Source organism: Acipenser ruthenus, chromosome 5 (assembly GCF_902713425.1).
Source record: "Acipenser ruthenus chromosome 5, fAciRut3.2 maternal haplotype, whole genome shotgun sequence".
Lineage (NCBI taxonomy): Eukaryota > Metazoa > Chordata > Actinopteri > Acipenseriformes > Acipenseridae > Acipenser > Acipenser ruthenus.
In genome coordinates, this window is record NC_081193.1 from 7,082,929 (window position 1) to 7,110,389 (window position 27,461).

The following is a 27,461-nucleotide window of genomic DNA, read 5'->3' on the forward strand; positions in this document are numbered from 1 at the left end:
GACCCAGCTGCGATGTGGAAAAAGGTTTTGTGGTCAGATGAGACCAAGATAGAGCTTTTTGGCCAAAACTCAAAGCGCTATGTGTGGCGCAAACCTAACACTGCCCATGCCTCAAGACACACCATCCCTACAGTGAAGAATGGTGGTGGCAGCATCATGCTGTGGGGATGCTTCTCATCAGCAGGGACTGGGCATCTTGTTAAAACTGAAGGAAGAATGGATGGAGCAAAATACAGGGAAATACTGCAAGAGAACCTGCTTCAGTCCGCTAAAAAACTGAAGCTTGGGAGGAAATTCACCTTTCAGCAGGACAATCATCCCAAGCACAAGGCCAAAGCAACATTGGAGTGGCTCAAGAACAAAAAGGTGAATGTCCTACAGTGGCCCAGTCAAAATCCTGATCTCAATCCCATTGAGAATCTGTGGCACTATTTGAAAATTGCGGTCCACAAGCGTCGTCCAACCAACCTGAACAACCTGGAGCAAACCTGCCAAGAATGGGCCAAAATCACTCCGACACTGTGTGCAAAACTGGTACATACTTACCCCAAAAGACTTAAAAGCTGTCATTGCAGCGAAAGGTGGCTCTACCAAATATTAATGTGTGGGGGTTGAATACTTATGCAAGCTGTTTCAGTTTTTTATTTTTCTTAAAAATATTTCCCAACATAAAACCAATGTCACCTTACAATAATTGATTGGGTTTCAGTGTTTTAAAATAAAATATCTAACAGAACAAAATTTCAATGTACCATTTGTAATTCAGTAATATGAGAGAATTGGTCAGGGGTCTGAATACTTTTGCAAGGCACTGCATATGCAATAGGGCTGCCTGTGACCTGTCACCCACCCCCATTACATTTTCGAATACTCTTAATCATTTTCGTGTGGTCATATAATTCCCTGCTGCAAACCTATTGAACATTTAATTGAACTAGAAGTGGTAATTACAGTAAAAGTGTTTTGTCTCTTAATTGACTTTGAACTTGTCTATATCCAAGGGTAACCACTGGTAAAAATGTGAAAGCTAGTGTAAGCCGGAATAACTTGCTAACCAAGGTATGTAAAGTCAGCTGTAAAAGACACAGCATGCGTGCATTTCCTCCTCATTGTATAGCTAGTTCTACCATTCCCCCATTTTAATACAGTGCAACCTGCTACACTAGTCAAAGCTCCATGGCACCTGAACCCCCACTGCTCCAGTGATGCTTGTACCAGCATCTGCTCTTTAATAACCTGCCTATAGAGGTATGGCTTTAATAACTGGTGAAGATAATGCTCCACCGCAATCCAAGTGCTGTAAAATTGATACTGGATTACACTGTCAACAAGACACAAAAACAACACAAGATTGAAAGAGCAAACGTGTTTTTATTAAAGCATCAAGCTCGTGGTACAGATAGTTTTTTTTTAGTTTTTTTTTTAGCACATCTCGACCGATTCAAAAGGAACAGCAAAAAGAGAATGAAAAGAACAAACACTTCCCTTCAGAAACGTCCAGATGTAATGCCAGCGCAATGCCACCAGTCTTCCTTTATGAGGCTCGCAATATTATTTACATCCTCCCTACAGTTCTAGAAAACAATGCATCTAACATTTTTTTCCTTATTTCAACATGGTTTCGTGTATTTTTGTTCTTCCTTTTTGGTAAACTTCCCTCCATTCTTAACACCAGCAATCAACCCATTAAATTATATATATATATATATATATATATATATATATATATATATATATATATATATATATATATATATATATATATATATTAAATCATTTGGAACACTGCATTAACAAAACAAATATAGAACAAGCTAAATTGGTCCTCAGTGGAAAAAAAGTACCTCTCATAATGTACAGTGCTATATAGTACCCATTTTCAATAGAAAAGTGAAGTCTGTTTACAATAGAAACATCAGCTTCATCTGCAGTTCTCTGAACTACAGTATTTTTGTTTGTATAAAAAGCAAAACACAATGTTCCAAACCAACCCAACATAGATTTAATGACGTTAAACAAAAATGACTCTTTTGTCAAGGAGCATTTAGCTTTAGGAATAAAACAATGCTACATTCCAAAACCAGTCATCTCTAATGATATTTGGAGAGTGCGGATGCCAATATTCTGAACCAGTCATTTCATGCAATCAGTGCTCCTATTCAGCGTGGTTGCAGCATATTAAAAGTGAGCTGTTTGAACCGGTTTATGCAGGGGTTCAAATAACTCTTTTTTTTAATTTTTTTAGTTTTAAAATGTTCACCCAGCAAGGACAGCAAAAGAAGTTGGTCTTTGTGGAATCTAGAAACCAATAGTGCCAAAAAGCAAATTTAAATGTACAATTCAATTTGCTGGTAGTGGAGGAGTTTAATTTTCAATGGTCTTTGTTTCAAACACAGTTGTATTTAAAGAAGTGCTTTATTTTATGGGGAGCGGGCAGTTATTTGAATCCCTGGTTATCAACTAGTACCTTCAATACAAAATTAAATACTTCTGCTTTCCATATCCTTGTTCGTAACCTCCAAGAAATATTCCATAAGTCATTCCAAACAAGGCTCTTAGAACAAAAACACAGAAACCAAAAAGTAAAGAATCTGACACCTGGCAAACAAAGAAACTCCCTTTTTATTGTAATATCTGTAGTGCTTAAAGTGTGTAGTCTCTCCCCACTCCCATTTAAAACAAGTGCGTCTCGGACTAGGCACTTCAACATATACTGCAGACTCGGAGCACTTTGTCCATTTTAAATTCACAACTTTGCATGTAGCAGGGGAGAGGACAGGGGCAATGTGGACTGGCTAGAGGACAGGGGCTATGTGGACTGGCTAGAGGACAGGGGCTATGTGGACTGGCTAGAGGACAGGGGCTATGTGGACTGGCTAGAGGACAGGGGCTATGTGGACTGGCTAGAGGACAGGGGCTATGTGGACTGGCTAGAGGACAGGGGCAATGTGGACTGGCTAGACAGCATGGGAAATGTGAAGCGATTTGTCCATCACATTAAAATCTGTAGCCATTGCTCTTCAAGGAGCCAGAGATCTTTCATTACTGCTCCCAATAATTTTATATTATTTAGAACATAGCCCAAAGTCATGGATTTTATATGACTCTCTTTAAACACTACATTACACTTAGTTATATAGATATACAGTTTTCAAGCACTTTCCATCACCTAGAGAGACATTACCATTACTACTTTAAATTTCTGTTCTAACAAGATGACTCAATCCCTTATGATCTTAACAGCTATTAAAACATTAGGAACAAGATTTACCATAGGAACTTGTATAGGAGGAACAGAATGCTAGACAAAACACTGTCAAGTAATACAGCACTGAAGTCACATGCACCACGATGTCACAGGATGTTTCCAACACTATACAAAGGGCTTTGATCCTGCTCCAAAAACTGCAATGAAGTCACATTTTGGATCAAAGCAAGCAGAATGTCTACTCACAATAAAAACAGAAAAAATAAAAGACATGGTAGTTTATGCAACCGTTAAATGTAGAATGATCCGGGATGACCCTGGCACGCTCAGATTGGGGTGTGTATTGTCTGGTTACCAATTTCTCTACAAAAAGTATTGTTCCAAAAATAAAATGCTTTGCTGGGCAACCCACTTTACTAAGCAAAGAGTCTGATTCATTACTTTCATTCATTTCACTCACACATGTGGGGGGACGCGCAGTGTCAAAGCATCATCCTCTGGCAATCCGACTGTCTCAAATCGCTACTTCAAAAGAAAGGGAGTCACGCTGGATGATGTGTACAGCTTTGTTCAGCTTTACCACCCTGCTAATGCATCAGTTTTCACTAGTATTTCCTTGGCACACCTGTATCATACGGCTGCCAAGTTGCAATGTAATACATCTGGACTCAATGTTTTTTCCTCATTTGCTAAAAGTTGATTTGAAATAGGACAGATATGCAAACCTTTGAAAAATAATCTTACAATCATTATGAATAATCATGTGAATCAAAACACACTAGCAGCACATAGTGTATTGATGAATGGGCATTTCCCTCCAGACTGCTACAACTCACTTACTTAATGGCAACTTAGACAATTGGACACTTGTGTCACTCTGCTGCCAGTTTACAGGCCTCACTCCAATCTCTAGCCAATACAGCACTTTTCCTATCCCTCTTGGAAAATCACAACCACAAGCTGGGGCATCCAAGATACTAGGTCCACATTGCAAGTCCTGGCAGAAACGCTCAACAAAAGAGAAGGGACTCCACACCCACCAAAGAAAGCCTGGCCAAGGCAACCCACTCAACCCTACTAGAATGTAGCGAATCACACTCACAGCAACTATCACACCATACTGTATAAAGAATATTAGACATTACATGATTCAGAAGAATCTGCATTGTGGAACCTCCGAGGGGCAAGGAAAGAATTCTATGTTCTCTTTTCAGATCTTCTCTGTTTGCCAAGTTTATAAAAAAATGGGGAACAGGGAGGTTGGAATCCTAGAGACAAGTGTTGGGACTTGGGTTGTTACTCAAGATGGGAATAAACCCTACATCAGTGTTTTGTGGGATTTAAAAATAAATACATTTGTAATTTACACAGATAGCTCGCTAGTTGGAGACTCAGCAGTCTATATGCTTATTTTAATTAAATGAATGAGATTAATTTGAAAAATCTGAGCAAGAACGTTAAAATGGGTTAGAAGCTTTCAATTTTACCAAGCAAGACGGATTTTCTAGACAGCATTTAAATGTAGTAACTGTACATATGCTTGTCATTTATTTGAGAACATATTTTTTTATTCCACATATGTGAAAAATAGATTTCCTGGGTAAAGAGAATAGTGCTATAAAAACACCAGACAATACAAACATACTATTGTACATACAGTTGACCCTTTTTTTCATATCCGACTCAAGTTAAGTCATTCAGGTGTAAAGAGATTCTGTAACCCTAAATTTGTGAACAGTCATTTTAAATCTGTTTCATAAACAGAAAACCTATAGGTATTTACTTACAACTTAATTTTAATCTGGTATATATTTTAATTTCTTTAGACATTAGCAAGCCTGTTTAAACCGCAACCAAATCCTTAGTCACCTCTAAAAATAGGGGCCAGTGTACATACATTTGTGAAAACCAATAGAATGCAAACAGGCAATCTGAGCATGCCAGGGTCTTGCCTAGTGAGCGCGGAAGCCTTGTCTGTGGGGGATCTGGGGTGACGTGGGGAGGAAGGCTGCGGAGCACGCCAGCCTGCAGCTAGAGCTCTTCAGAGTGCTGGAAAGCCTCATACAGTAAAAGTTAAATTTCTCTACATGCACTTCAAGTTCACAGCAAGAGTGAGCTAACATACCTAAACAGAGACAAGAGCATTCATGCAAGATATCTAAGTCAGTGTAACAATAACGCATACAATTCAAATTGGAGGTTAAACTAGAATTGGTGTAACTCCGAGGGCCAAAGGAATGTGAACGGCTCTCCCAGCGGCCCTCGGTACTACATGCATCTAGTGGGCTGCCCAGGCCCACACTGCAGGCTTTCTTCTTGCGTTTCTTCTTCATGTTCTTTGTTCAACTCTGCTGGTTCTGCTGACGAGTCTTGGTGTAACTGGTAAAAACAAAGTTGTAATCATTGAATTGGGCCAACTGGCGATCGAGGCGCTTGAAACCTTCGAGTTTCTGGGCGGAAGAAAAGACACTGCGACATTTGGAGTTCTGGAGAGAAAGACAGTTAAAATTAATTTAAAAAAAAGAAGAAAACAGCTTTTGATGTTGCATTACAAGCTCAATGTGTAGAAACACAGCTTGCACATTTAAACATCACCTGATTCACAAACATGGTTGTCACAAATTTCCCTGGCTTGAAGACATCCACAACTTTCCTGATCAGATCGTCATAGGATTCCTGAGAGAGGTTGGTTTCAAAGCTAACATAAGAGAACTCTGGCTCTGGAGTGATGTGGATCGTCCAGTAAGTTCCCTGCAAAACACATTAAATGCAGTTTTTACAACAGTTTTAAGTCAAAACATGCATGCTCCTGAACATACAACAGAATCTTATCATGAGGAAATAGACCCCAGTAGGTCAGCTCAGATGGTGTTTGGATAGGAACTGGGGGCTATCAAAACATTGTCTGTCTTGCACAGAAATATTTACTAGGCTAGAAAGCAAAGTTTCATCAGTAAGGTGCCTTTGCATGCACCACTGCTTAAGAGTTGTTGTTATCATGTGATGATCAGATACATTAATCACATGACTGGAGGATTGCAAGGCCATCTGTATAAAAATATGCAGTCAGCGGTGTGAATATATGACAGATTAAATCCTAGGCTAGTTACTTTCAAAGAGGGTGGAAAAATAAAGAACAGTTGAGCTCCTTATTTTATAAACAAACAGGTAGTTGTCAACTTACATCAGTTTTCATCCCATTCATAGAATAACCACAAGGGTTGAACATTGTGGCATCGATCACAGAACCTGGTATCAGGTCACGTATTCCACTCATCTAAAGAGAAGGATTGAAAGAAAGGCTACATGCATATTTTCTCAAATAAATTCCCATGAAAGCCAGGTGATAATCTGCCTGTTTTACAACTATGCCCTACTAACAGACTAAACAGCTTGCTTACTGATTAATGAAAAGACCAGCTTGACCTTCAGATTGGGCGCTTGGCTGAATCTGGCAATTGCAGTTTCTCTTCTATTTAATCTACTTCTATAAAAACTGCACAACAGGATTCGTATACAATTACGATATAGTGCACCCAAGACACTGTATTCTCTCCCTCCCCAGATAATTCCTCAAATCTATTAACCCCGAACCCCCCCGTGTAACCCAAGCATGTAACACAAGATAACAGCATCCTTACACGAGTGACATCCTTTGCAGTAACGCCGTCTTTCATAAAGAACTGGTCCATAACCGCTGGGTCAAGATCGCTCATCAAGACTTCTAATGTCTGGTCTGCCAGCTGCTTGTGTTCCTGATTCTCTGGAACATCCAGAGTGAACAGGTACCTGTACAGGGCCACACACAATGCAGTCAATGTTAAATCACTGCCAGTACAAAAGGTACACATGTACATTTCACAGGTTTATTTTCCAATCTTTTTTCACTTTGTTTACATTGTATTTAGTTTCAACGACTAGATTTAAAAACCAAAACGTTTTTCTTTATAATTCTGCTGCTGCCCCACATTTATATGAAAACATTAACATTTCATAAAGAGACTATTAGTGTTCCAGATATTTGTGGGAAATCAGTGTACTTAGTCACATGCCACCAGTATTTCATATTTCAAAACAGAGGGGTGTATTAACAGCATTCTGCCCATAGAGTGATTTAAAAAAAAAAAAAAAGTTATGTTCAAGTAATCTCAGGTGGCAGCTTGTCCTTAAAGTGATAAAAGGTTTTGAAAAGCAAGGTCTCTTACCAGCAATCAGAATTCATACGTCCCATACAGTAGGCCGCCCCATCTACAAGGGAAATAAAGATACGCAAGGTTTCCATTGATCTGGTATATGCATTGCCATATTTGAATCCTAAACTTCCTTCCTGACTATTCAAATGCCTCAGTGTAAAACACGCACCCCACTCCACACAACACATATGCAAGCCTTAACATATCAATACATCTTACTGTACGAAGAGCTGCTAGGTCAGCCTCAGAGTCGTTCAATCTGTCTCTTACTTGGGAAAATCTCGCTCAGAAACTCCACTTCTTCTTGAAAGTTCCTGTGAGGGTATTCTTGATGGGCCGGCTTCATAAAGTTCTTGCGGGAATAGAAGAAATTCTGCAACAGAATGGAAAACACACTAAGAAATCAAATTCTATTACTAAACCAAGACTTCCATGTAGTGTTTTTATCATTTGAAATGCAATGTAGTAGCTAGTTAAATGGCGGATACCTCTTACCTCAATGGCATCAAATCCACTGTATTCCCTGGCGAGCTCCAACAGTGGAACCAGTGCTTGCAGTAAGAGGGTGGCACCACAGGTCTTCAAAATGAAACGTCTCTTGGAGACAAACATGCTACTCTCACTGTTGAGACAAATGCAACAATAACCACGATATTCCTGTCATTGCAAACAAAGTATCCCATTCAGCCAGGCTCTTATTTTTTGTAAATAGCCACTAAGATTTGACCTGAAGGAGTGTTAAACAAATGTATTGTTTGCTCAGAATGTGCTGTTAAGCCTTGCTTGAAGTGAACACTTCCTATTACATGACTAACCACTGCCACACAAAGCAATTCATTCTCTCATGAAGGAAACCACAAAACACACAATGGTAACCGTTTTACTCCTTCACTTGTCATCTAAGTTAGGATTTCTTGTGAATTGCCCAATGTTATGATTTCCACACGCAACCGTCCAAAAAGGGCAGTTTGACCAAGATGTTGTCACATAGTAAACCACAGCTTGTTTTTTTCGGTACGAAATATATTTCTGTATGCTGGAAAGATACTAATTTCACACTTTACATTTCCAATGGGGTCTGATTTTTGTTGCCTTTTTTTACAGCTAGGTAGGGGCAGATAATCAAGTAAGCAAGAGGCTCAGAATTACAATAAATGCTTCACTGCAGGAGCTGGCTAGATTGGAGAAGAATAACGTCTCTTGCAGTAGCTTGTATCCAATCAGCCAAACTCCCAATTAGATTACTTGAATGAATCTCTGCAGTCAGGTCATTGCAACCCTTTCGGAAGCAGCTCACCCATTAGCAACCCAGCACTTCCTGCATTAGGCTCATTTAAAATCGATGAAATTAACCTAGATTACACGCTCAAAACAAGTACAGGGTACAAATTAAATAATAACTATAAACTTTCCAGGGTACTGAAAGGTCTCGCATACGAGAGTAAACCCAGATTAAAATGCATTTGGCACAGTTTACAAGGTGCCGAAGAAGTTAGTGAAATTGCATTGGCTTCAGAGTGGTTTCAGCCATGTGGGTGTGTATAGGAAAGAAGCCATGCTCCCTGGACAACATGAGCTAGTTTAAAAGTGGGTGGACAATAAAAAGGTGTTTCTATGACTTTTTCTTCACTTTGTTCACACAGTAGGATGACTAACATAGCGTTAACCGTTGTATACCATAATTATGGTGTAAAACAGGAACGGTAGCAGTACCGTAAACTGGAAAAACCGGTACACTAACTCACCCCCAGTTTGCATCTACCCAACAAACTAACCAGATTTGGGTAGGCTTTCCCTAGCAGTCAGAGTGCATTGTATAGCTCCCCTTGTGGATACAGTAACCTGCAACTGGGAGTGTGATGAGGCCTGTAACAGTGATGCAATGTTTCCATCCATAACAGCAAACTTTCAATCAAAGTCTTTAAAGTAAAGAAATGTTAAGGATGATACAATTAAACTGGGGGCATGCTGGAATCAGCAGATAGGGGTGGACTGGAATTTATACAAGAAAATCAAATGCATTTACTGAAACGGCAGATTACACAAAAATGCACCCTGATTAAGGGAGTGGTACTCTTGCAGAATGAAAATGAGATTCATCTGCGGAGGATGTGAAATTCCAAGCAGGGTTGGCTTGAAGTGACAGCACAGATGATTAAATTGTCTGCCGTTATTCTACTGCCCACACTATAATAAAATTGCATTTCTGCTAATTGGAAAGAACAAAGCAGGCAGTGTAGCTTGTATGGCCGAATTTAAACTCCCTCTCTCCACAGCCCTATGGCATCTCAGTTAGAAAGCTGCATCCCACAATCTGTCATGTTTTAAAATGGACAAACTTTCCATAACATACTATACGTTTAAGGAGAGAAAAAAGCTAACTTGCAATATAAAATGTATACCCATTGACATAAAAATAGACAAATCTCAAAGGTGGGTTTCTAAATATGTACTAGGAAAAATCCCCTCAACCATAAATGTAATTAGACACATCTATTAGATGAGTCAACAGCATCAATTCAATGTTGATTAGGAAACGTTATTTCAAATCTGGTTTTAAAACCGTCAAATACTATGACCTGGTTAATGGTGATAAAATACAGACTCAAGTCAGAGACACTTACCTGAGTACATAAGCTTCCTGCCTGTCAGTTTTTGTCACACTTATGATCAAACAATGCACATTCTCCAAAAGTTTGTCCCACTCAAACCTGAAAGCAAAGCCAAAACAGAGCAGAATCAATAACTAAATAACCCAAGGGGCAACTTGTTTCTGGCCTCATTTTGCATTTTCTGTTCCTTTGGCTGGCAGCATTGCTAGAAACTATTGTGCAACTCAACATGAATATGACTTAATAAAAAAAGTACCACAACTTTACCATATGAATTCAAAAGAACAGTACCAGGCCTGTTTGGCTGCAGAATTATAGGGTTATTAACCCTCAGAGTACTACAGGGCCGATGATCGGCCCACGGAGGTGTGCTGCGTGAGGACTAAAGGGCAGATTATCGGACATAGATCTGCCCTCCCATTTGCTCTCTGTTATTTTTTTATTGGTCAATTTTACCTAGCAACAAACTGTGCCGAGCAATAGCAGAGGGCTTTGGTGTTAATATTAGCCAATTAAAATGGTTGTAAAGCGAACACCTTTTTTTTATTGGTTAAAAAGAAAACCCTGTCTCCTAGGCTAGCTGAGAGTTGAGAAATGGCCGATTAGGAGTGAGTTTTTAAGCGATTTGGACGGAGTTTTTATGGCTTCAGAGGCTGATAAAACGTATAATTGGTTGGGACTGTATAGCTATGTGGATAGTGATGACACCGATTTAAAAGAGGAGGAGGATGGAGAACAGGAGGATGAAGAGGAGGAGGAGGATGTGGCGGGAGGTGACGACAGTACAGACAAAGACGTGCCTTTAATTCGGTTGCTGAACAAAAACTTCAGAGTCCCGATTTGGACCCAAGTAACAGAATTGCCAGAACAGAAAATAACATCGAACATAAAGAAGTATACAGAGGTTAGTGATCTGAGATTTATTCCAAGCTGCACAACCCGGCCTGCTGAATTCTTTGAGCTGTTGTTTTCAACGGAGCTCCAAGAACACATCTGCAACAAGTCCAATATATACACATTAAAAATGAACAACAAATACAGGGAAAGAAATGCTAAAGCTAAAACGTATGCGAGGCTATTTTCATGGTGGTCGGTGTCTGGCGGTATGACACAAAATAGATTACATGCTGTTTTAGGATTGTGGCTGAATATGGGGTTAGTGTGGAAGCCTGACATGAAAGAATACTGGAACACGAAAGATGCACTACAAGCAACACCAGGATTCGCGCGAATAATGTCCCGGGACAAGTTTCTTTTTTGTCTTGCAAACCTGTACTTGAACAACAACAAAAACCAAAAGTAAAAAGACGAACCTGGTTACGACAGTTTATTCAAAGTGCGACCAGTACTTACTAAAGTGGAGTCTCTTCTTACGAAGTACTACGTTTTAAATGAATTCATTGCAATCGATGAAAGCCTGGTTGGATTGAAAAACCGAACGTCACTTATGCAGTATCTTCCAAACAAAAAACATCACCGATTTGGAATAAAGCTGTGGGTGCTTGCTGACAGTACAAACGGGTACATATGCAAATTAAAAGTGTACACAGGTGCTTCAAACGACACAGAGAAGAGTGAATTTGGCCAGCCCTATGATGTTATGTCTCTCATGGATGGTCTGTTGGATAAGGGACATACTTTGATTACTGACAATTTTTACACATCCGTACCACTCGCTTCAGTTTTCACTTATCAGCACGAAACCCGGCTTGTTGATACACTGCGTGGCAACAGAAAATACTTACCTTTGGTTACAAAATGCAAAGTTGGTGAACAGGTGGCCTACACATTTTGGATGTACCCTAGCTATCATAACCAAGTACAAGAACAAGAAATATTACTACACAAAAACAACTGACTTCACCAAACTGGATTTACAAACCACTGAAAAAAAACACTGATTGCAAAAGGACTTTACAGAGAATAAGCTTCCCTGTGCCAATTCAAATGTCTCCACAACTCAAAGTAAGTTACATGTATTAATAATAATAATAATAATAATAATAATAATAATAATAATAATAATAATAATAATAATAATGATAATAATAATAAGTAGTAGTAGTTTTGCATATACTTTTATATTTAATTAACACTTATTTGTGTTGGTATACAGTACATGTTGAACAATCTTTATATAAAAGAAAAGGCTTTCGAGGGCGAGTACGTTTACTGTGCATGCTGTGTGGTGTGATTCCGATCAGTTTGTACAGATAGATGCGTTGCTTCCAAAATTGAATATATCTTTTGATTCGTTGTTTGTAAACATCTGTGGTTTTTTACATTTTAAAAAGAACATTTATATGTCGTATTTCGAAAGTGTTTATGTGCATGGTTGGTTTTGAAAATAACTGATGTTTTGATGATAAAAATACAGTTTGTATAACAAAGGTGTCTTTGCCAATACATATTTCTATATTCAGTCCAAAAATATATCAATAACAGAAAGAACAAAAAACTTCAATGTCTTGCGTTTCTTGTGATATATATAGGTTTCATATAATATATACATTTTTGGGTGTAAAATTAAGTAATTTGCTATGCTATCCCAAGCGCTGTTATTTGCGTGTGACAGCTGTAGTCCTGTGGCGTAGAGCACTCGCTGTGACGTAGTTCTCTGAGGGTTAATCCCCCCCCCGGCCCAGTTATCTGTCTCAATTAATAGGTTGATCAATTTCAGTACTCCAGCACTTTCAAAACTCGCAGCATCCAGACACAGAACCTTATTAAAAAATATGAGATTTGTATGTTTATACAGTCAGCACTCGCATATCTGACCCTGTGAAATTGACTTCAGTGACGGTTAAACGCTTGTGACGCATATCTGACGATTTCATTTTGGCCCGTTCCAACCCTTGGCTGTTTTTCAGGGAACACAAAAAAGATAAAATGTCAAAAATACATATCTGAAAAGACTGTTTTAAAATACGTAGGCTTCCATTCAGATGTACTGGATTGGTGTTGTTGGTACAGTACTATATTTTCAACAGAAGTATTTTAATTCAGAACGATATGATTCTGAAAATATCACTTGCCAAAAGAGACGACACGTGGATTGTAATACAGTACATACTTTTAAATCCGGTACTGATGTAACTTAAAACGTGAGTATCGATGTTTCTTAAGAAACTGCACAGACGCCATTTCTTAATCAGTGTTAAGTTTCTTTCATACATGCAGGGAAACCAGTCCAAGTATAGATCCGATTACCAGTTGTTACATCTTTTACATGACATTAAATACCCTTCTGCATAGGTGTCTCTCTCCTCCTCTTCCTATAACACTCAACCAATGGCAAAAGGACAATGCATTATTCTGTTACCATATATTTAATTTTGTGTGTGTGTGTGTGTCTGTGTGTGATCTAGTGTGACGACCTCTGAACTCAGTGCATTCTTCAGACCCCTGGTGGTGCCCCAAAAGGTCCATAGATCTAGTTTTTGTCATCTTCCTTGTTCATATCTCTCCGTTTTGCCTGAGACCCTTTGAGTCCAGTGGTCTTATCTCTTATTCTCCCTGAGAACCTTTGGGTCCAACGGCAGTCCTTAGAGCCTTTTAGCTCCTTTATGCTTTGTATTCCAAAAGCCTTGGAGCCTGGCCCCTTCTGGTCCACAGCATTGTTATCTTGTTAGCTTGCAGTCAATGTTGGACAAGAAGCTTGTAGACGCAAGGTCTCTTATCAATTGTTAGCAGTACATGCAATTTGAACCAAACAGTCTGCTATCTGCAATATTAGTCCCTTTTCAGAAAAGAACACCAGTATAGCTCTGCCAGTCCACATGCGTAGCAAACTGCTAATCAATTCTCGATCCATGTTTTCCAACAGGTATGTATTGTAGCATTATGTAAAATTCCATGTTAACGACAGAACAGCAAAATTAAATCAAAATGTTACCCATGCACAGAACTGCATGCAACGTAAAAGATAATGCAATTTAGCAAAAGAAAGAAATCGCGTGTGATGGGTAAGTGTGTTAATTTGTTACACACACATACACACACATATATATAAATGGGGATTGATTTTATTCTTAATACAAGGGTGGTAAAACAAGACTGACATTTATCTGAGTAACGGATATCCGAGTGCTGACTGTATGCAATTCATAACACTCAAAACACATGCCAAAGATCAATCAAAAACACAGCAAATGAAAGCCTGTTGTGTAGCAAGGGGGAGTGGTTGACATGCTCAACTCTCAATTTCTAAGGTAACAAATATTAATTAAACTTGAATATTAAGTACTTGTGCACGAATCACCGGCTTGTATTCTCCCTGCGCTCTGATTGGCTGAAGGGTCCCAAAGCTGCAGGTTTGCACTGAATCTACTGCTACCAATTACTAGAGGCCCCAGATTGGAAGCAGCAAACAGCTCTTGTACAGCGATAGAGCTGCAGCTACAGTGTGTCACACGGGGAGGCTCACAGGCTGCAGCTACAGTGTGTCACACGGGGAGGCTCACAGGCTGCAGCTACAGTGTGTCACACGGGGAGGCTCACAGGCTGCAGCTACAGTGTGTCACACGGGGAGGCTCACAGGCTGCAGCTACAGTGTGTCACACGGGGAGGCTCACAGGCTGCAGCTACAGTGTGTCATACGGGGAGGCTCACAGGCTGCAGCTACAGTGTGTCACACGGGGAGGCTCACAGGCTGCAGCTACAGTGTGTCATACGGGGAGGCTCACAGGCTGCAGCTACAGTGTGTCACACGGGGAGGCTCACAGGCTGCAGCTACAGTGTGTCATACGGGGAAGCTCACAGGCTGCAGCTGCATGCTTCCTGCTGTTCTGCAGTGCGGAAGCTTCCCTGTGTAACAAGGTCTTAACAGTAGTCAGAAGAGCAATAACACAGATTAGGCACAGCTGCTGTATTTGTTCTGTGGGAGGAGAGCAATTAAAATGGTGAACATGGCATGGTACAGACAGTTTTAAAGCCATACATGAACCACAAAATGGTAGGTTGTCAGTTTAAAGGAGGCGGGATTGAAAATCAATCATAAATGAAGTAGAAAAACATGGAAAACAGCAAATTGTATCAGCTGGCCACATACGCAAGTAATATTTTAATACCAAGATCCTTTCTTATAGTTAAACCTACACTATACAGTAGGTCGTACAAAAAAGACAAGATTTATCTTAATAGAGCAACAGATATGTGCTGAAGGTCACCTATTGTACCTGCAGTTTGTTTTTAAGACATGTTGCATTATTTACTGGAAATGCCGTCCAAGCAAAAGCCTTTTCTGTAGGAGACTGGGTCAGGAGAGGAAATAACTTGTGGCATACTGTCAACACTCCGAGAACATGGGCTGGGTGTATCTCTACCAGTGTAACAATACCAAGGTGTGAAACATGGGATTGTCCTGATGGGATGCTGAATGGGATGTTTAACAGGTGACAGGTTTTTGCAATTATAACAGCTATGAATCACATTTATTCGTCAATCAAGAACCACTTTGGTGGTGTTTTTAGTCATGAATCACAATACACACCTCTATCGCATTGCAGTACACGTACATACTGTATGGAAATACTATGCTTCACCTATAATACACAATGAATTATTAAACCAATGCCAACGACAGTATAAGATCAAAGTGTAAGCAAATACAAAGTATACACAATGAGCCTCGTTTTATAGCAAACGCCAAGAGAACTACCAGAACAATACAAAGGTCATCTGCCTGAGAATAACTTTTCATTAGAGTATGGCCGATTTTATCTTCATTGAATCCAAGTGATTTTTAATGTTAGCTTGATTCACGCGCCATTAATGCCAGCACTACCATACCAATCCCACTATACCTTACTGAGTTAGTTTCCTGCCATGTTTTCTTGTTTTACACCCACAGATGCTTTTCTTCTCTTTGTGCAAACCCAGTGTTAAATCAGGCGACAGGCCAGTTCTTAAAGTGTAACACACCCCACAAGCGTGTATGGTGGCTGAGAGGTGCAGAAAAGGTTTTTTCATGCATTCCCATGATGTGTGTTTCTTGAAGCCTCTTGTCATACAAACACTGTGCTATGTCAATGTAATTTTTAAAACATATGTTTGTTTAAACTGATTTTGTGGTAAATGTCCCCGGGTGACTAATTCCGTTTTTCTCTGAATTCTGCGATTCCGTCCGTGTTCTCTGCAACACGGATTCCACAGGGCCCTAAGGAAGGCTGCTTTACTGCCCAGACCCCCCCAGTATTGGATGGAATTGTTCATAAAGCATCACGTATAATGGATATGTAGTACAAAGCTATTATTCTCTTCTAAATGAGATCAGCAATAAAAAAAGTGGCAGCTCTATACCAAACGCTGTCCTGGGGGGGGAGGGGGGGTTACACCAGAGCTCAATCTCTGAAAGCATTCACTGTGAAAAGATTCAGTTCAATACTGAAGTTCAAGAATGGTGCAGTGATAACCGTTACAACTGCAGCATTGTGGAGTAGTGGTTAGGGCTCTGGACTCTTGACCGGAGGGTTGTGGGTTCAATCCCCGATGGGGGACACTGCTGCTGTACCCTTGAGCAAGGTACTTTACGTAGATTGCTCCAGTAAAAACCCAACTGTATAAATGGGTAATTGTATGTAAAAAAAAATAAAAAAAATAATGTGATATCTTGTAACAATTGTAAGTCGCCCTGGATAAGGGCGTCTGCTAAGAAATAAATAATAATAATAATAATAATAATAATAATAATAACTGGAATCATCCATTCTTGTATAGAAATCCACATGCCTGGCACCTGGTCTTTATGGCTCACCTTGCTGAATGCTTTCCAGAAACAAGCAGGTACGTGGAAGATGCTGTGTGAGTGGAGACAGGCAAGGAGCCATTCTTGATAAACAAAGCTTTAACTGTGAAGAAGTTTTAGAGGTAGTACAAACTTCCTTCGCTCTTCACTTCAAGGTGACAGTCATTTCCATTTCTTTTCTGTTCGTAGCTTGCTTATTCAAGTTATGTTTTGTTTTAATTTACTGTTTTACATTACTGGTTGAAACAAGACTTGGCTATACGATAGACTGGCTATTGTTATTATCGAACTAAGAAAGCTTACAGCTATTCAGAATTTAGTGAAGAATAAAACTGTACTGATTTTTTGTAAGGGAATATGTATACTGTATATATACTGTATTTGCCAACATGCACATTTAATCCAAACACCGACATAGCTTTTGTTAATTTATTTATTGACGTGCTTGCACTGAAATAAGGATTTTGACTAATTTGTACAGAATGCTTTAGAGAACTTTGTATGTAAATTAGTGCTCTCTAATCAGTTAACTTGGGAGATTCATTTTTTTTATATGCACATTAATTACATTCTTCTCTCGTCCCTCTTAGCATACCAGAATTTCCTGCAGCACCATTCCAATACACTTGAGTGCACGGAACCACATTATGTAGCAAAGCACTCAAACTGAAGGACTTGTGAATAGCAAGTTTATTTTTAAAAAATGTTCTGACGGTTCATTGGATAGAATGAGGGTTACTTGTATCTGCTGTCAAAGTGAGTTCCAGTATCACAGAAGTGCATCTAGTCTGCTGTACCACCTGCGTGCTAAACATGCTTTTCACTTCTCAAAATACACTGTCTAGTAGTTCTGCGACAGACAAGAATAGAATAAATGACACCCATCAGTTTCGACAGACTACTGACTGCAGACCTGTTGCTTTGTTTTATTTCAATAACCACATTTATTTTAAACACTATTATTTACAATCATGGAGATGAACGGGCTGGCTGGCGGTGGTGACGTCAGACCTGGAAGAACACACAGTACTGCGAGTGAAATGGAGACATTCACAGCAGACTGGGGAAATTATAAATGCGCTGCTTGTGCGTTTAATAAATGCACAAAATAAAAAGTTTGAACAAAACGCTTCACAACACACAAAAACAAACAAAAAGGCTTTTTAAAGCCAAAACAGACAGACACGGTGAGACAGACTCAGAACAAGTACCATGCTGCTTTAACCCTTAGCTGCCAACGCGCTGTAATTTTCAAACTTTTGTTACGATGACAAAACACGTCATATCTCAGCCGTCCAACCAGCAATTTTGTTTTTTTAAAGTGTGGGTCATAGCCATGGCTACGGGGCTTGTCATGATACCATTGGTTTAGGGCTAGGGTGGGCGGGACATATAATATTTTGGTTACAATGACGAGTCTCTGCCGGCACCATTGTGACTGAGTGCACAGCAGATTCGAAGTTGTGGATCTCCGGTTTTACAATTCCAAGAGTGCTAATTTACATATCAATCTAAACGGTGAGTACTTTGGCTAATTAGTCATATTGTTGTGGGTTTTTTTAACTTTATATTCGTTTTTTTTGTGCTGAGTACATCTGCAGTGTTTGTTTTTTTTTCCGCTGTGTCTTTTGTGTTTGCGCTTGCTTGCTGGGCAGGGCTAACTTTATGACTGCTAAAGACAAGAGTAACTACTGTACCAACATCACGTTTTTTTTTTTTTTTTTTTTTTTAAAACATCTTTCTTACAGTTAGTTTCATATACGTTTTTGTGTAAGACTTGTTTTTCAATTTTTTGAACTTGTTTCTCCTCAGGAGAGAAGGCAAAACTAATAGGTCTATCGCATGTGATGCAAAGTTAGGTGTTTGTGTACGTCTGTGTTTTACTTTTTTCTAGTCGATTCATTATTTATCTGTAGTCATTATTATTTAGCTATGCAACTATTATTTTCTTAACTTATTTTTTTATTCGATGTGTAAAAGAATGAGGAATAAATCTCATTTTTTTTTATTATTGGTTTAGTTTTTATTTTTACGTTGTGTATGTAGCCTATGTAAAGAACAAAGACATTTATTTATTTAGCCATGTATTTTATTATTAGTTTACTGTGTGTAAAGAACAGAAAACATTATTTAGCTATAGTCGCTATTATTATTTAGCCATGTATTTTATTATTAGATGACTTTTACTTTGTGTGTATGAAGAGTCATTATTAATTTATGTTTGTGAAAAAGGATGTAGGAGAATATTATTATTATTATTATTATTATTATTATTGGTAGTATTACTATTAGTAATTATTATTATTATTATTATTAATTGGTATTTATTTTAATGTTTTATGTGGGTGTGTGTAAGCCAGAAAATGGATGGAGACAATCAGCTGTAGCATCTGGTTCAGTCACTGAAGAGGAGGAGGGCCCTGACTGAGGAGGAGATGGAGGAGGACCTCCCTGATAAAGAGCTGCTGCTGCAGGAGGATGAGGAGGAGAGTGATCTGGAGGAGCCCCAGCCCAGCACTTCAACTGCAGGGTAGTTTTGAAAATAAATAAATACAGCACAATATGGAAGGTTTTTTTTTGTCTCCCTCCCTCCCAAATAAAATTCTTAATTTCAAAGTTTTATTTGTAATATACTTTTTTTTTTTTTCAAATAAAAAAATAAACATTTTACTTGATAACTTGTGTGTTGTTTCTTTATTTTTATACTGAAATATAATTGCATCTCAAACAGGGCAATAGTGTTTCCAGTCTCACCCTAGTTTTAACCCTAGTCTGCCTTTGCCATTTCGGAGGTTGATTTTTGTAAAATACTATGCATTGCTAAACCTAATCTAGCTCTGCAACTGTACAAGATATTAAAATTATGATTTCAGATTTGAAATCCTTGACAAATTGTGAAGATACAATATACTGTAAGTTTTTTATATGAAACTTGGAAAGAGGTTGAAATTGGCAATTTTTAAAAATGTTATTTATTATTTTACATTTGCCATTCGGAGGTAGATTATTTTTGTAAAATACTATGCATTGTAAAAGCTTATCTAGCTCTGCAACTGTTCAAGATATTTCAATTCTGATTTCAGATTTGAGATCTTTGGAAAATTGTGCAGCTACAATATACTCTTTTTATATAACACTTGGAAAGAGGTTGAAATTGACAATTTTTAAAAATATTATTTATAATTTTTCATATTTCGATAATTTTCTGGAAGGTGTAGCTCATATGAAAAAAAATAAATAAATCACCCCACAACAAAATAAATTACATCAATGGAAAGATCTACTTGATGCCTTTTTGTAGGTGTATTGGGTTTTAATTTCTGATTTAAGGTTCCAAAACTACAAGCGTTTAAACAGAAAGTGTTCCTATTTATGACCGAATATGGTCATTCCCCGTAGGCAGCATAGGGTTAATTCAGCACGTATAGCAACTGTAATTCTTCTTATTAAACTACCTCCCGACTCTCGTTCTCTCCTCACCGAACACGCAACCCCGAGAGTGCTTCGTGCATCTATATATACAATTGTGCCGGGATTCAACTACTAATTCATTATTAACTTGAATCCCAACACGTGAACTAATCTGTGCACTCCCCGTGAAGTGAAGTGATTGTGCAATCCTCGTGCCTAAATACAACTATATATTTTAAAATCACTCGTGCTCCACAGCCCCATTATATCCCGTGCACCAATATATATAAACCGACAATAACACACTACATACAACATAAAACACAATCTACACACAGGGGCGGGTCATCGCCACAGGAGGACAGAAGTGTTACTCAGTGAATGGTTTTGTTTTATTTAGGCAATTTCAAGTTATTATTATTAATAATCATGTTTAATTATCTTATTATAATGTAAAAGGCAATGAAAAACATCAGTTTGGAAACTGATCATTGTAAATGCAGTAAGGGAAGTAATAAACTGACTCCATTGTGATTGGTTGGGTCAAACAATTTAACAACAAATGCTGGATAAATATAAAACTATAGAGGGACCAGGAAATAGGATCCAGTATCTAGAAACAGGAACAGGGTTTTTATGGTGGGTTGTTTTTTGGATGACAACAACAACAACAACTGCCAGGCAGTTGTACGGCTTCCAAGCTCAGTACCAGTTGTAAATTTTGGCAAGCTGTGGCATTGCAGCACAAGTGTCAGCAACAGATCAGTTTTATGAAGCAGTTTCAATTTAAAATACTGCATTAGTTCATTATCTCATGACCTTTTATAGTAACCATTACCCTATCTACTCAGAGGAGTTATAAGCTAGTTTTATATTTGACCAAAGATTTTGAAAGATTTTTACAGAAATGCTCAGTTGGCCATATTGGTTTACACACAAACACCATTTTTGAAAATGTCAACTGTATTGACACAGGGATGATGCGATGCATACAGTAATTGTATCAATTAAATATGCGACTAAAACCAAGATTAACTGAGAATTTTTTTAACCAGATGGATCATCCAGTTTCATCCATCACTCACCAGCACACATGTACACTGGCATCACCTGGAGAACTGCTGTACAGAAAATGCTGGGGGTACAGCACCAGCTTGCAAACCCAGGCAAAGGCTCAAAATACTCCTCTTAGAAAGCTAAAAATGGATCCTGCAACTGACCATTCTCCAGCCTCAGTTGGGGATCTCCAATGTATGGTAGAGCCAATGATTCTTTAGGCCTTTTCCACTAACAATTGTACATAAAACAGCAATATAATTGCTTTTATTGTATTTTTTTTTTTTAATTGAAACAAAAAATTAGATGGCCACAAATAAAAATTCAAATAATAATCTTGTGCTTCTATCTAGCCCACCCTTCCCTGTTCTTTACTGCATATCTCAGGCCTGTCAATAAGTTCCCAAAGCAGAGGTATCGGATTACAGAAAGCGCTGGAGAAACATCAAGCAGGCAATAGAGCTTCTCGTTCCTGACATTTAGGAACGCACTGCACATTTCCTGAGAGGTGCGTCCAGACCAGTCTTCACAAACACAAAGCAAAATGAAACCAGACGTCAAGCACAACTACGATTAGAAGCTTCATTACCTGCTTACTCACAGTAGACTTGACTTTAGTCAAAACCCAACTAAAGTGGAGACTTGTTCTGCGCCAGCTATTCAACTATATTATAAATCAAGTGAGATGCACAAGTTGGTCAGTATTGCTGGCAAGGTGTATGGAACTTTGTACAACAAGCCTGGCTATGTGACAGCGCCATATTCACAAAGCATGAGCAACCCATTAAGTGGGGAGGTGTTCAACTGAAAAGTAGCGTTTGTGATTCCAGCACAGTTGAGTTAATAAGGAACCAAACCCAACTCCCACATGTGTACAAGAGATCAACAGATAGTCAGCTTCCTTTGATTTGTTTAAAAGAGCAAACAAACTCCAACTGTTAACATTATCCAAGATTTTACAGCACAGTTTATGGACAACTGGTGCAATAGGCTGCCTGCCATCTATTGTCTTGGAATAACTCAACTACTGCTTACTTCAGCACATGAGTTTAACATTCAATTGCATTTCTACAACTAGTATTGTGAAAAGCAGTGCTTTCCCCTCTTGTGCTGTATCAATTGACATACACCACTCATACTGTACAAATGCCCCTATCCCTATCATCCAAAATAAAATCAGATTTTCATAACAGAGCAAGGACATTTCCTACTACCAACTGCATTGTTCCGTATCCTACAAATCTTCAATTTTCGTAGCTCTTGGAATCCCTTTTGGCCATTCAGCAGCAGGAGGTTATGGATGTCATCTGCAAGCTTTACTGTTGCACAGGGAATCCAAACCATAAAACAAAAGTTAGCTAGAAACAGGGTTGCTTTGTTTACAAAAGCAGTGCAACCCCAGGATAATAGACATTTAAAGGGAATGGTGTATGCAACTGAATTGTTTGTATGAAACTGGATGAGACAAAAACATGATCATTTAATCGGCCAGGTTTTAAACAATGTTGCAGTGACTATATGTTTTTTTTTTTTTGTTTTTTTTTTTAAAACCAGACACCACCAGCAAGGATGGAAATAAGACTCCTATGGAATAGCAGCCTGATCAGGAATAGCTAGGAATGGCTGACACAGCCAAGCACTGTGGTTTTTATTTCCATCTCTGACCGCTAATGGAACTTTGAGATGCTCTTATAATAGAGACGTGAAGACTAGATCTCACCATCTCAAAGCGTGTGGGCAGTTTCACAGACATGCACAGAGGTTAGAACACTGTGGTGGATTGTTACACTAAGCGTGCGTTGGTGAACTCAAGCTCAGAGTGTCAGAGCACACTCTGACCATTCGGAAACTCCTGGAGTGCTCTGTGGTGTCATTTGAAAACTCGGAGGAGATGAATTTCGGAGCACACTCTGGCCGCTCCAGCTTCAGAGCTGGATTCTCAGAGGGTTCACTATCAAAATGGTTAACGGCTCGCTGTGGTGGATGCGGGTATACTCTAAACCTATTTTTATTATTTATTTCTATATTTGTCATTTTAATGTTTTTATATTTGTCATTTTAATTCCACATATTTAATTTTGAAGCGACTGCAGGGGAGAAGGGGGAGGAATTGTCTACACGCTAGCCGTGTTTAACACCAATAGCACGGACCAGTGTTTCTTTTTTTTTTATTTTTAAATACCTCCGCACACACAAAATAAAAAATCAAACTGAAGAGCAGCAGTAATAATAATTACAGTAGTATTAGACTTAAGAGTTGAAGAATCATGTAAAAAAAAAAAATCGGTTATATTGGTCTAAGAAAAAGCCATTACACGACACAACTGCATAATGATCATAGTTAATAACTATCAGTATTACACTGTTTTAGGTTGTTCGAAAACTAAAGAGAAAATTCACGTCAGATTGAGTTCATGAACGCACCCTAACTCTCACCTCACAAAAAATGCCAAAAAATGTAAGCAGCAGGTACAGTACCAATACACAGTGTTCCAAATATAACGACCGAAGATTGTGACAGCATAAGATTATTCAATAGCTCAGTCAAAGACATCCTAAAAGACCCGTATAGTACCTGTCTTCCAACATTTTCACAAAGCAAGATAAAATTCTCATTCAGGTAACAAACTTCAGTGAATATTCTTAGCATTACCAAGGTTTAAACCAGCAGACTGATGGTGTGGCTCGCCCTGCAGTCGCTTTATTGGCTGAACTACTTACTGGGAACCTCCCAAGCTTACTGTATCTAATCAATTTCTCACTGGAACTGTGTTCCAAGTATGTGGAACAGGGCACCAAGAGTTCAACACTTCCAGTAATATCCAAAGATACAGAAAAGCGTGTTCATAATGAACTGATGCATAATACTGTATCAACTACACAATACAGATGTAATATCACGCCTGCTTTACTGAATATCCTGAATGTTACTGTACTTGGCCTAGCTACATTATTCATCATTACATTATTAGAGGTATTAATGGCACACCTGTGTTCTCCGCGTGGACTTCGCCTATTGCCTAAAGTGAAATACAGCAGAGAATCATACCAATTCCCAAACCCTGACAAAGTTTGGGCCCTGTAGAAATGCACCTTTGCATCTTACAAACACCAGGCCTTGCGGGAGGGTCCTTGAGGAGATCTACTGGTGACTTCCAGGAAAGCAGTCCAAGTCAAGGATGGCCTTGACGGATACAGTTGCTGAAATGCCTGCTCGAGGTGCTCATTCTCCAGGAAAAAAGCACCCTTAACTGCTATGCATCGCTGATATTCCTAGGCGGCAGTAATTAATATCTTTGGGAGCAACTCTAGCAGCATAGTATCTCACTTCCTCTTCATTCTCTACGGTGTCCTTAGAGGAACAGTGAAAGCTAGGGTCCTCATTACAAATTTGTGAAAAAGAGGTCACCTCAGCAGCCTTTGAAAGTGGTAAAACATTAGCCCGAATGAGCAGTGCCATTGCATTCATGTTCAATTAGAAGTGTAGGAAAGGCAATTCTTAATTAAATGTATTTTATAATCATAGTGCGTGTAAAACTGCATCAATCTCATTCATAACAGGGCAAACTGATAAGAGGGTTTGGCATGGCTACTTCATTATGTCTTGTTTATTTTAGTTTCAGTCCACTGTCAAGAATCTTGTTCTCAGGTAACAAGAGGATTTGTATGTTCCAAGGACAGCAGATTACAACCGTTGCTAGGCACCAAAGTATGAATATACAATGATCAGGCCTTTAGGGGAGGTTAATTAGGCAGTCATTTTAAAAATACAATTGACCACGCCTTTATGAAAAACTAACCCCTGAAGCACAATAATAAACAAACTGCTAAACGATCTTTAGAAGCCATTACAAAATACAGCCTGCATTAAATTACGTTCTTTTAACAGGTGCAGCTAGAACATTACTCTCTACACAGAATACTGGTGGTCGTAAATAATTTACAGTCATTATAACTGAATTTAGTACAAAATCCCTTGTGGTTTATTGGTTAATCAGGATTTGGTGGCAGCAGGCGGTCTAGTAAATCCGACATGGTTAAGACTAGATACAGACGTAGGTAAATAAATAAATGGGCGCGTAAAACAGCTTTTTCAGAGTGTTCGAAACAAACGGGCCCTTTAAGAGCTCCCACGGTGACGACAGGTGCACCAAGTCACAAAAGTACCACTGTCGGGGCAAATGGAGCACCGTTGAATTTTGCATTTTAAGATATGCGGATGCGTCAGTGTCATTATAATGCATTCTAGTAGAGCTGTAAAAGTCACGGCTGCACTGATGACACGTGCTGTTGTTGCTCAGTAAAGAGTTGTGCACATAGATATACTGCGTTATATCTACATTACTACAGGCAACTCCACAGCTAACAAGCACGGGGTTGAAAAGCACCTATCATTCAAGATTATATTAACGGTTTTATTATCTGCCACGGTTATAAACTTCATACTTGCTGTGATAACATCCCTTGCATGTTTACTTTGCATTTAGGAAGATAATACATAGGTTGTATGTTTACTTTAAATCTGGTAAAAAGTAGAACAAAAAACAAATCAATTAGAAAAAATGATATCGGTGAAATAAATATAAAATAACATCAGATAAATGCAGGTCCAATTCAAGACTACGATATGCAAGGACTACGCCAGAAAAACGTGCAGTTGCTCTGCAGTGCTAGTAAATCTTCCGGTCTGACTAAGCACCACTGCGGCACTGCGTGAACCACTCTCCGCCACAGTGCTCTCTAGCGGCTGCATTGCACACTGCACATTCTGTCATTCACTCATGTGGACCCGTCTTCATGAGCCACATGTCAGCCTGCCGGCGCCACAGCACACTCTAGCGGCTGCATTGCACACTGCACATTCTGTCATTCACTCATGTGGACCCGTCTTCATGAGCCACATGTCAGCCTGCCGGCGCCACAGCACACTCTAGCGGCTGCATTGCACACTGCACATTCTGTCATTCACTCATGTGGACCCGTCTTCATGAGCCACATGTCAGCCTGCCGGCGCCACAGCACACACACAAAATCAATGACGCACGATTTCACAACGTGGAATACCTCCATATATTTGTAAAGCCACTAATTACTGGAAACAGATGCATAGCTGTAATAATAATAATAATAATAATAATAATAATACCAACGAAATCAACACGATAAATACATGCGCATTATCGACCGTGTGCTGCTGCTAGTACTGTCGTGACTGGCTCTCTAGGTCATTCAAATAATGAAAAAGAATTACAACTCTAGAAAGAACACACACAAACTTCACTTTAATATTGAGGGTTCTAAGGGCCGGTGTTGTGTAATGTGTATCTCCTGCTTACTGTATTATATGCAATCAAGTGGTTTTTAATTGGTAAAAAAATGTACCGTAATAATGTAAATATAGACTAACCCTCACATTAGAAAAACGTTCACTTAGGGATTCCAACAAAACAAACCGTGGCGAAAGTGCTGAAGACGAATCGCCAGACCACCTGATTGCACATCATCGTACAATAAAGCAGGGGATGCAGAATTGCATGGGATACACAATATTACACAACACCGGTATAGCTTAATATACCAGAGTATCCCTATTGGTTTGAAATCAGGGAAAGCCGAACCATGGGGGATGGTAATCCTGGCTGTGTCGTTTTTCTAGTAGTACTCACCACCACGCACCACAGAAGAAATTAAGTCTCCAACCAAATTTCACAATACAACTACTACCACAAGTGTCTCACAAAATACGGGAAAATAGGTTTAAAATCCTCATTTTGTGGTAATTGTCAGTTACACTGCCTGGATAATAATAACGAAGCCTCGCCAGGCAGGCGACACGGTGATGAAGAAAGCGAGTAGACCGAGGAGGTTTTGTTTTATTTTTTACGTCGCTCGTTTTATGGCACACCAACCTTGGGATATCACGGAGGTCCCCCGTTCCTTTGGTCTCATCTTGCCGGGAAAACCACACCTCCAGCAGCTTCTCTGTCCCTTCAAAGAAGTGTGCACCGTTCTCCTCCATCGTGAGGCAAGAAACACCAACAACAGAAATCAATAGGTTGGGCTCTGTTTACTTTAATTAATCGTTACTTAATATTGATAACTTAATTATTTACGTCAGTCCTTTAGCAATCCGGTTGTCTTTTTCTTGATTTCACCGTCTTCCCTTATTCAGAGAATACCATTGAGCGAGCGCTAGCTAATATCGCCGGCCATACTGTGTAAGCGCAGGAGTGCTG

The 27,461-nt window shown here is 39.1% G+C and overlaps 1 protein-coding gene across 2 annotated transcripts; it reads right to left on the bottom strand.

Moving 5' to 3' along the window:
• Nucleotides 1-1,351: 1,351 nt before the first annotated feature.
• On the bottom strand, nt 1,352-27,461 carry LOC117402921 (S-adenosylmethionine decarboxylase proenzyme-like). 2 transcript variants are annotated; one of them, XM_034004586.3, is made up of 9 exons: nt 27,135-27,461; nt 10,026-10,112; nt 7,897-8,023; nt 7,672-7,774; nt 7,414-7,456; nt 6,850-6,997; nt 6,393-6,485; nt 5,804-5,959; nt 1,352-5,694 (listed from the first exon to the last, which is right to left on the bottom strand). In XM_034004586.3, the coding sequence occupies exons 1-9, from the start codon at nt 27,242-27,244 to the stop codon at nt 5,551-5,553; spliced, it is 1,011 nt and encodes a 336-aa protein (XP_033860477.3). In that variant the 5' UTR covers nt 27,245-27,461; the 3' UTR covers nt 1,352-5,550. The 2 variants fall into 2 exon arrangements, with proteins under 2 accessions (XP_033860477.3, XP_058879560.1); XM_059023577.1 differs by lacking the exon at nt 10,026-10,112.